We start from the raw sequence: 12404 nt of genomic DNA, 5'->3' as shown, positions 1-12404 counted from the left end.
CAGAATCCCGGAATAAGGGTTTGTGCCCCCCCCCCCCTCTTGCCCCCTCCCCCCTCCTGAAGTTCTTGGGAAGGCACAGGGCTGAGGAGTCTGGCACTACTTCATTTGCAGAAGCAGCCGCAGCACCCAGGCGGAGGGATACACCACAGAGTTCAAATGTCAGCAAGTTTGTAGAAAGAGAGAGGAGGTGACTGGGTGGAGTATCCATCCGCGGAGCAGTCCCGGTTGTATGCTGCTCTGCAGGACCGTGCATGGCACACAGGCTCAGGCTGTCTCTCCCTGGACATACTCCACAGGCTCTTCCCTGGGATCTGTCACCCCCTCCCCTTCCACCCTGGCTTTTAGAGAGCACCTCTGCCACCTCTCACCCTGCACCCTTGGACCCCCCCCCCCCCCCCCCCCAACTCCCTCCCTCCACACACAGGCAGGTGATCCCATCTGCCCCCCTCTTTGTGTTGTGTATGCAGCTCCTGAGGATCCTTCTCCAGTCATGATCATCTGAAGACCCCTCCATCCATCCATCCATGCAGCATCTGGGCTGAGGACAGCGTCTCCTTCTGTCTGAGCTGACTGTGGACTTCTCTCCCTAGTGTTACTCTCTTGTTTTGCTGCTTCTACTGTCACCCTCATCCTCCTCATGGATATAGCAACAGGTCCTGAGTCCTTGGAGAGGTGCTTTAACAGGGGGCAGAGTGACTGTGCCAAGATGCTGGACAATATTAAAATGGAAGATCACCCACTCAGGGCTGGCACTGCCACATTGGGAGTTTTGCTGGGTAAGTGTTTGTCATTTTACTTCAAGTCCGAAACTTATGCACAACTCACATGACTCTGCTCCATCCCCAAATCTTATGTACCTCACATGATAAGTGGGACTGGTGACCTGATGCAGGTGCCAAGTGTGCCCTTCCAGATATACTCTCTGCAAACACTGTGACCCAGGATTATAGATAGTGGGAAGATGTAGCAGAGCTAAGGTTTTTTTCTTTTCTTTTTGGACCACTTTGAGCTGCACTTCTGCAGATTATCTCACCGTCACCTGCATTCAGCAACTTGAAATGAAATCCAGCTCTGCTACATCTGTACAAAAAGAGGAGAGAACCATATAGCAGGGCATAGAGATGATGAATATATAGACAGTAATTAGTGTATTATTCTACTAACAATACTAATGTGCTATAATAGGAACGACCACACTGCCACTAGTAATAATGCCACAGTACTAATACAGGTAACAAAATAAAATACAAATATGATAAAAGGATATCTACATATCTACCACTAGCAGGCAGGTTGTAGGAAAATATTAAATATAATATAGAATGTAATATAAAAATGTTCTTGAATATTAATACTAGAATATATATATATATATGTACACACACTATACACTTACATTATATATATATATTTAAAACACAATATATAATATTAATTATATATAAAATAAGACTATACAGTATATATATATATATATATATATACACACACATGTATGTATATATACAATATACATTCACTGACATCATAGATATATATATATATTTAAAACACATACAGAATATATAATATTAATTATATGTAACACTACACAGTATATACACACACACACACACACACACACTCATAGAGACATTATATATATATAGTTGTAGGTATATAAGGTAACAGAACACATACACACAATAGATGATATTAATTATATATCACACTATACAGTATATATAATTCCTAAAACCTTCAGGATTACTGGCCCATGGAATAATTGTGAAGTTTAGTCCAGGGGCAGATTTGGCACGGGACATAAAACTTGCCCCTTTACCACCCCCCAGTGCCCTGCAGGAGACTGGAGCAGTGACAGGGATGCCCGGCTCCGGTGCCCAGTGTGTATGGGGCCGAGGATGTGCAATCAGTGCAGGGCTGAGGATATAGGGGGCTGATCAGATCTATTCTGCTGTACGGTCCTCAGTATAACCGGGCAACTAGGATTGTAATTACATCTTTATTTTAATTAGATTTATTCAACATATACATATATTACAGTCACATAGACCATTACATCTGAATGTACCAGTCTATCATCTAATATCTATCAATCTCATATCTATTTATTTCATTTCTATCTATCTATCTATCATATAGCCACATTTATAGTTCTACTATCCAACTGCAATCTGCTTATCCATCTGCCTATTATCTATCCTTCTGTCTATCTATCTATCCATCTATCTATCTATCTATCTATCTATCTATCTCTCTCTCTCTCTCTCTATCTATCTCTCTATCTATCTATCTATCTATCTATCTATCTCATATCTATCTATCTATCTATCTATCTATCTATCTATCTATTTATTTCATATCTATCTATCTTCTCATATCTATCATAATAAACCTACTAAATACAGATGTCATTACACATGTGTGCAGTAATCATCATCATCATCATCCACATGTATAGAATGTGTATATGGTGTTGCTGCTATCCTCCTGTAAATGTATGGGATATGTATGCAGGGAAGATAGTCACTGTTTTAATGTGAGTGCATTATCATCATCATCAGCACCTAGATGGATGTATTATGACTATCATCCACTTAATTCACTTGATCACCCTATATATAAGCCTATAAAAAGCATTTCATGTCCACATATATCTTTTAAACATAGGTGCAATTTCTTTTATAATTCACTTGCATCCCCAGCATCCTTATCATGCACATGCATCCACACACTGCACATAATTCGCTGTATGACATATTTTGAATTTTTGAGGCCATTATCTTGCTATATGTTAACTTTTTCTTGTGTGGCCATCATCATCATCACCACTTACTTATCTATGTGCTAATGGCGACCCTCCTGTAATTCAATGTATATATATATAACTATGTGCAGCTGCATCATGGTGTAATATGTACTTGTGGCCCCCAGGCTCAGAGTGCCAGCACCAGGCAGTGTGTGAGGGCTGCCAGAGACCCATCTCAGACCGCTTTCTGATGAGAGTGAATGAGTCCTCCTGGCATGAGGAGTGCCTGCAGTGTACAGTGTGCCAGCAGCCTCTCACCACCAGCTGCTACTTCCGGGACAGAAAGCTCTTCTGCAAGCAAGACTACCAACAGTAAGCCACCTCTGCCCATCTACCCATACTGTGCCATGCTCTGTGCCATAGGTGCCAAATGCTGCTATTATACAGTGCAACAACTCTCTACCCATATAACCATACTGTGCCATGCTCTGTGCCATACCTCTGTGCCATAGGTGCCTAATGGTGCTATTATACAGTGCAACAACCCTCTGTTCATATACTCATACTGTGCCATGCTCTGTGCCATAGGTGCCTAATGGTGCTATTATACAGTGCAACAACTCTCTACCCATATAACCATACTGTGCCATGCTCTGTGCCATACCTCTGTGCCATAGGTGCCTAATGGTGCTATTATACAGTGCAACAACTCTCTACCCATATAACCATACTGTGCCATGTCTCTGTGCCATAGGTGGTTTTATACAGTGCAACAACCATCTGCCCATCTACCCATACTGTGCCATGCTCTGTGCCATAGGTGCCTAATCAGGGGCGTTGCTAGGGTCTGAAAACATCTGGGGCACAAGCCCACTGTGTTGAAATTGCACATTAAAGGCATGCTTAAAGGGGTGTTCTGGTTTACACAAATGAAGTGCAGTACTGCAAACTACAGTCATTATATAATACAACATTCAGTAACTTTCCAATATCTGTTATGTTTCATTTCCTCACCACTGCAGAAATCTTTGCTTGGGCCCTTTAATATTGATGCAACCCCACATATCATCCCCCCACACCCCTTGTACTTGTTCCGCTGATCCGCCACTTGCGGGCTGCGCGGGCATGAGTTCAGTCACTTCGGTGCGCAATCCCGTGAGACCCGTGACCTCCCACGGCGGGTCTCGCGGGATCACGTGCCGCAGGACGGGAGTGCGCACCGAAGTGACTGAACTCATGCCCGCGCAGCCCGCAAGTGGCGGATCAGTGGAACAAGTACAAGGGGGGGGGGGGTGGGGGGATGATCTGTGGTGGGTTGCTCAGGTCCAATCAATATTAAAGGGCCCTGGAATAGCCAAATAAAATAACAAAATGCTACCAGGCCAGCATAACATTCTGGGCACTGGACAAAACATCTGGGGGTCAAGCCCTAAATGTTTTGACCAAAGGACACCCCTGCTATTATACAGTGCAAAAACCTTCTGCCCATATACCCACACTGTGCCATACCTCTGTGCCATAGGTGCCTAATGGTACTATTATACAGTGCAGCTGCCCTCTGCCCATCTACCCACACTGTGCCATAGATGCCTAGTGGTGCTATTACACAGTACAACAACCCTCTGTTCATATGGACTTCTGACCTCAGGAACTAAACCCCCCCCCCCCCCCCCCCCCCCCCCCCCCCTTCCCCATATATAATGTGCCTTCCATACCTTGTACTCTTCTCACAACTTCTCTGGTCAGAGGCAATGAAGCCTCATCACCTCTGTATCCACATCATGAAATATCCCAATTATCTATCTACATTTCAGTTTGGGCTAAACACAGGCAGGTGTGACAATAGCAGGGATGGGATTTGGTGTTGTGAGAGTAGAATCCAGTTCATGGTAATGATAGGAAAGGAGCCTGATCTTCTAGATAAACACTGGGGATTGTTCTGTGGAGGGGCATTACTAATACTGCCTTATTTGTTCACCTGCAGACTCCTAGCAGGCTGTGTGTGACTGAGAGGAGGTATGTGCAAGGCAGGTAGGTAGACAGACAGATAAATAATAGATACAATCTAGTACAATCTAGTAGATAGATAGAAAAACGCTGGAGATAAGTAAATACATAGAGAAAGGCGGATGGATGGATATTAGATAAACAGATACTATAGATACATTCATAGTTGATAGATAATAGTTAGAAATAGAAAGATAGATAAATAAACATAGAAAAGTAAATAAATAAATAGTTTATAATAGATCATAGATAGATAGAGAGAATACATTGTAATTAGAGGTGTCAGAATTATCATAAAAGCTTGGGAAGGAAATGACGGTGATAATGTGAAGGTGGTGACATCTTCTCTGCCATTGTTTGCTCATTAAATAATCCTGTAACCGCACAAGTTTAAAGAAGAATAAAAATGAGATCCGTCTTGTAGAAGGAACCTACCGCCTATTAACATAAGAAGTCTTGGCGTGCAGTCACACAGAGCGATTGTCACCGACACAGAGCACCTAGATACTTACTACCTGCTCGGATCAGATGGCCTGTAATATAGGAGTATTATATAGTATATTATATGTTCTGGATTATTGTATCATTTGGATTGGATCGGGATACGTTTATAGGAACAGTGCGGAAAAAGAAATGTATAAAAGATGCATAATAGATCGAATATATAGTGTTTATATATATATATATATATTTATATATATTATAGTGTGTGTACGTGTATATATAGTGTGTGTATATATATGTATAGTGTGTGTGTATATATGTATAGTGTGTGTATATATATGTATATATAGTGTGTGTACGTGTATATATAGTGTGTGTGTATATATGTATAGTGTGTGTATATATATGTATATATAGTGTGTGTACGTGTATATATAGTGTGTGTATATATATGTATAGTGTGTGTGTATATATAGTGCATATATAGTTTGTGTATATATATGTATAGTGTGTGTGTGTATATATGGTGTATATATGTATATATAGTTTGTGTATATATATATGTATAGTGTTTGTGTATATATATATGCATAGTGTGTGTGTATATATAGTGTATATATGTATATATAGTTTGTGTATATATATATGCATAGTGTGTGTGTATATATAGTGTATATATGTATATATAGTGTGTGTACGTGTATATATAGTGTGTGTATATATATGTATAGTGTGTGTGTGTGTATATATAGTGTATATATGTATATATAGTGTGTACGTGTATATATATGTATATAAATAAAATACATACTCTATACATATATGTAATAAACGATCTCCAGTATTCAGAAAGTGCTCTCTCCCAGAAGCCGCATTCATTCTACATTTCTTTATCTTTTACTATTAATTACCGCATTCGTTGTAGAGGCGATTGTCTTATATAACGCCAAAATACCGCAATCGGCCGTCCTGTACCGCAGCTCCCCCGGTAAATCCGACCAGCCTGTGTGACCTGTAGCCTTTCCTATTTTCTATCCTCCTCAGCGCTTTTATCATTTTTCCCTCTATTTTGTTGCGGCTTTTTTCTTGACATTTGCGCTATTTTTTTTTTATTTTTTTTTGCAAAATGCCGCCCTTGCGTCTGTTAACCATTCTGGTGCGTTTTCTGCCCAGACTCATCTCTGTATTTATGCAACTTTTTCTGGCGTTTCTGCTCCATTACAGCTCATTAGCTCAGGAGATGCGTTTTTTTTAACCCCTTTGTCTCCGAGGCCACTATCAGGTCTGAGCCCTGCAGTCACCCAAACATTGGCCGTCATGATGAGGGGAGAGGGGTGGTGGGGGGTGAGAGGGTCTCTTCAATGGGCTCTCCATGCTTGTCAGTAGAATTTGGAGGCTCTTTGTGCAGTGGGGTGCACCCAGCTACTTCAATCACTCAGACATAATGCGTCTCTGCTAGAAGTCTGCACAGACACAAAGAGAAACATCTATTGCTTTGCATCAGTCTTTGTCAGGCAGCTCCCATCCAGGCCTATAGTCATTCCTAGCAACCATCTATCTGACCTACCTCCAGCAGGATAGTCCTTCTCCCTGGTAACCTGCCCCAGTCTGTCACTCTGCTGCTGACTGGCAGCTTTATTTCACTTTTTTTTTTTTACTTGTATCCCCTTGAAATAGGACAAATGAATATGCACCCTTATTTTTTATTTTTATTAAGTAAAATGATCCAATTAGAAGAAAAATGGGACAAATTAGCAGGATAATTAGTCAGGAGATCTGGTCCTGGAAGAGAAATGCCAATAAATAAATAAATAGATTAATGAAGTAGATTAATAAATAAATACATAAGCTAATAAATGAATAAAATAAATAACCTTTTTTTTTTCATTTTTGTATTTTGTTTTACATTTTTAAACTTCATATTCTTACTATTGTGAAGTCATTATTACATGTATTTTTTTTACATTTTTACGTTTATATTTTTGTTTAGTTATTAAGTATTTAAAAAAAAAAAAACATTTTTTTTTTACTATTGTCAAAAGTTATAATTTTAAATTTTTATGTCTATTGTTTTTTACTATGTACAAGTTATTACATGTATTTTTACACTTTTTGATCTCTCTGATCTATTTTGAAAAGCTATTATTGCGTGTATTTTTTATTTTTTGATCTTTATATGTTTTACTATTGTGAAAAGTTATTACTGCCTGTATTTTATTTTTTTTTTTTACATTTTTCATCTTTATATATTTTTTTAAACTTATTACATGTCCAATTTTTTAAATGAGCTTTTTTGGGGGGGAAATAATTGGATATTAACAAAATAGGACCAATGCATATCTCTAAAGATATAAAGGAAAGTCCATTGGAAACAATATAATGTAGAATTATATTATGTCATACTTTCCTGGCCTAGTCCGATGTAGATTATATATTTTTTAAATGATATTTGACGGTCTTATGTTAGATTCTGGGTATGCCTCATCTGTGGATGGCTGCGCTATTGTTATAATAAGGAATTGTGAGGCAGGCGTTGGTGTACTACTACACTTGAGAAACTCACCTCTGCTACATCTGTGTCATACTATCCTTTCTTATATCATTCACACTCTTGTAGCTGTTTAGCTGCTAAGTGTACATTTCATCTCTAGCTGGCGGGGGACGGGTTAAGCATTGCCGCCCGTTTAGGACAAGTGGGACCCTGTTGAGGTATTCATGCTTACTGGCAATTAAGAGAGATATCTCCTTGTAAAGTATTGTTGTATCACAGCACCTGGTGGGACTGGACATGGGGACCTGCTGTGGGGCTGTCACCATGAACCGTCACTACCAGGCCTTAATGGCGAGATATATGGGAAGAAGCCGTATTCTCTGAAATGTATCCAAGACTTTTATTTCTATAATCCGGATGAAATACTTGTGGCTTCTCCTGATGCGGTGGACTGTATCGTGTAAGATTGGGTGTCAGGTAGAGGGATGTGGTTGCTTGTAGTGGTACTCTGGTGCCATGCTGATTTGCATTTTTAGGGTCCATTCACACGTCCGTGTGTGTTTTGCGGATCCACAAAACACGGACACCGGCAATGTGCGTTCCACAATTTTGCGGCACTTAATAGAAAATGCTTAATCTTGTCCGAATAGGACATGTTCTATTTTTTTTTTTCGGGAACGGAATTGCAGACCCGCTATTCCGGATCCGGGCAGCACATCGTGCGGTCCCATAGAAATGAATGGGTCCGCAATTCCGTTCCGCAAAAAATGCGGAAACGGAATTGCGGATGTGTGAATGGAATGGCACAAAACAATATGGTAAACTCCTAGCTCTTCATATCTCCTTGGTGATTTGACAACAATATCTATCTATTTATCTAATAATCTACTATCTAATAATACTTTCTTTCTTTCCCAGCATGCACACTTGCTTTTATATCCCATAGAAGTGACTGGGGCATGCTGGGAGTTGTAGTTTCAGAACAGCTGGAGTGCCAGAGGTTGCTGATCCCTGATTCTATCTATTTATCTAATAATCTACTATCTAATAATTCTTTCTTTCTTTCTTTCTTTCTTTCTTTCTTTCTTTCTTTCTTTCTTTCTTTCTTTCTTTCTTTCTTTCTTTCTTTCTTTCTTTCTTTCTTTCTTTCTTTCTTTCCCAGCATGCACACTTGCTTAAGTGTTCTTGTATATCCCGTAGAAGTGACTGGAGCATGCTGGGAGTTGTAGTTTCAGAACAGCTGGAGTGCCAGAGGTTGCTGATTCTATCTATCTATCTATCTATCTATCTATCTATCTATCTATCTATCTATCCCTCACTTTCTCTCTATCTATTGAAATAATGTAACACACTGAGGTATTGTTGTCGGTGTTATTTTATATAGTCCCATCATCTGCCACTGTATTGTACATTGTAAAACAATGACTTACATGTGATTCATTTACAAGAACAAATACATAAAACCAATACGGCATAATTAATGCTGCAGTATTTATTTTATGCACTTATAGAGCACTACTATATTCCGCAGCACTTTACAGACATTAGCATCCAACTGTCCCCAGGAGCTCACAATCTAAGGTCCCTATCAGTAGGTCTTTGGAGTGAGGGAGGAAACCCACACAAACACAGGGAGAACATACAAACTCCATGCAGATGTTGCCCTTGGTCAGATTCGAACCCAGGACCCCAGCGCTGCAAGGCACCAGTCTAACCACTGAGCATAAACTAGATATATCAGGGTCGAGCCGCCCATTCAGGTTCATGGTCTATGAGGACTACATTGTACATGTAAGGGGCACACAATTGTGGAGGTACAGATGGTATTAGCAGCATCTCCTTTCACTTATCTTCAGCCACCTTTTATATCATTTATTGGGAGACAAGACTTTGGATGTAAGGATCTAATTGTTAGAATGTTCTATGTGTTCTAATAACATGTAACACACATAGACACACTTCCACGTACACATATAGACATATACATAGTTATTTAGACATACACACAGATAGAAACACACACACACACACATATATATATATACACCTAAATACACAGCCACTCATATAAGCAGAGACACATGCACACCTAAGCATATACCACTCATACGTACACACATGCGCATGCATAGCTAAACACATACACACATGCATACCTATATACACAACCTTACATATATGAAATAGCCAGAAACACACACACCTAAACCTACAGACACATACACTCGGCTTATATATCTTACCGTAAATATACATGTATACACAGACCATACATGCACACATTTATCTATATACAAAACCACACATATACATAAACATACATACACACGGCTAAGCACATGCCTTACCATAAATATGCATAAGCATACACAGCTAAACATACACCATACATATACACTTATATCTATATACAAAACCACACATATATACAGAAACACACATAAACATACATACACACAAACACATAAAGATACGCACAACCAAGCACATACCTTACCATAAATACACATAAGCATACTAACACACACACATATATCTATATATAAAACCACACATATATGCAGAAACACACACACATAAACATACATACACACAGCGAAGCACAAACCTTAAATACAGGCACATGTAGATACACAGCTAACATATACAGACATACACAACATACAGACACTCTAAATGCAGAAACACACATAGACACAGCCAAGTACAAACCTTAAATAAATTCACATCTACACACACAGCTAAACAATCATATTTAAAAAACATACACACACACATATACCTGTATACGCAACCATACATATATGCAGAAACACACACATACACAAACACATAAACCTACATACACACAGCCAAGGACATAAATGTATATATATATACACACACAAAATACACACAAACACACATACACATAAACCTACATACACACAGCCAAGGACATAAATGTATATATATATATACACACACAAAATACACACAAACACACATACACATAAACCTACATACACACAGTCAAGCACATAAGTGTATATATATACACACACACACACACAAAATACACACAAACACACATACACATAAACCTACATACACACAGTCAAGCACATAAGTGTATATATATATATATATATATACACACAAAATACACACAAACACACATACACATAAACCTACATACACACAGTCAAGCACATAAGTGTATATATATACACACACACACAAAATACACACAAACACACATACACATAAACCTACATACACACAGCCAAGCACATAAGTGTATATATACACACACACACACACACACAAAATACACACAAACACACATACACATAAACCTACATACACACAGTCAAGCACATAAGTGTATATATATATATATACACACACACACACACACACAAACTACACACAAACACACATACACATAAACCTACATACACACAGTCAAGCACATAAGTGTATATATATATATATATATACACACACAAAATACACACAAACACACATACACATAAACCTACATACACACAGTCAAGCACATAAGTGTATATATATACACACACACACACACAAAATACACACAAACACACATACACATAAACCTACATACACACAGTCAAGCACATAAGTGTATGTATATATATATACACACACACACACACACACAAACTACACACAAACACACATACACATAAACCTACATACACACAGTCAAGCACATAAGTGTATATATATATATATATACACACACAAAATACACACAAACACACATACACATAAACCTACATACACACAGTCAAGCACATAAGTGTATGTACACGCACACACACACACACAAAATACACATAAACCTACATACACATATACACAGCAAAGCACATAAGTGTATATATATACTCACACACTTACATCATGCGTAGTGCAGTTGTACCCAGACATCATGCTGTTCTCATTGATAGTAATGATAAAGACATTTCAGGCTCAGCCAATTTTTTATATCAATCTGTATCAGTGGTCAGGGGATTATGTAGGCAGTGATAAAAATAAGCAGACACCGGGCGGCAGGATCTGTATGTAATTTTGCAGACTGGATGACTTGCAGCTTGAGGAGTACCTGCTCCACATCTCCTATTCTTGAGCACTCACAACCTCCTTCATTAAAATTCCCCCAGTCCCCTATATTATGTTGTCATAGCTCTTGCTCTTTAGGAAGTGGAAGAATTCAATGAAAATTCTTACTGGTGATTAAAACTCACCATAGATCTATAAACCAATTCCTTCCAGTGATGTTGAAACATGATTTTGGCCTCTGCAGTGACAATATATATATAATGTATATTGTCAGTTTATATATAATATTCAATCGCCAAATGAATAGTTCATAGATAAAATGTCATAAAAGTAATAATAGATAAAACGCTTTATAATCAAAATAATAATAAAAGTTACAAACAAATGCTACATCCAAAGGGTTAATGTTACATTCACAATCACATATAGTAACCACAGTGCAACAATAGTAATATTATAGTAAAACGCCTTCTTTTTTTTTTTCCATTTTCTTTAACTTTCTTTTATTGTATATCATTTTATCGCTTCTTGCAAAATTCCTTAATTTCCTTCCACAATCCACTTGATAGCTTTATGCCGACTGTGTGCTGAGGTTCAGCCCAGGGACAAAAGGATTTTGTAAAAAGGAATAAGAAGAAA

At 38.5% G+C, this 12404-nt stretch overlaps 1 protein-coding gene across 2 annotated transcripts in view; it reads left to right on the top strand.

Annotated features, from left to right (window-relative positions):
• The first annotated feature begins 215 nt into the window (after positions 1 to 215).
• LMX1B (LIM homeobox transcription factor 1 beta) overlaps positions 216 to 12404 on the top strand; it is a 147671-nt gene continuing 135482 nt past the window's right edge. For both annotated transcript variants that reach the window (XM_040442674.1, XM_040442673.1), the window contains exons 1-2: positions 216 to 776; positions 2935 to 3121. In XM_040442674.1, the coding sequence (XP_040298608.1) occupies positions 638 to 776; positions 2935 to 3121 (326 nt within the window). In that variant the 5' untranslated portion in view covers positions 216 to 637. The remainder of the gene's footprint in view (positions 777 to 2934; positions 3122 to 12404) is intronic.

This window comes from Bufo bufo, chromosome 8, assembly GCF_905171765.1.
Source record: "Bufo bufo chromosome 8, aBufBuf1.1, whole genome shotgun sequence".
NCBI lineage: Eukaryota > Metazoa > Chordata > Amphibia > Anura > Bufonidae > Bufo > Bufo bufo.
Note: the sequence above shows the minus strand (reverse complement) of the source record. Positions and strands in the feature narration are given on the sequence as shown.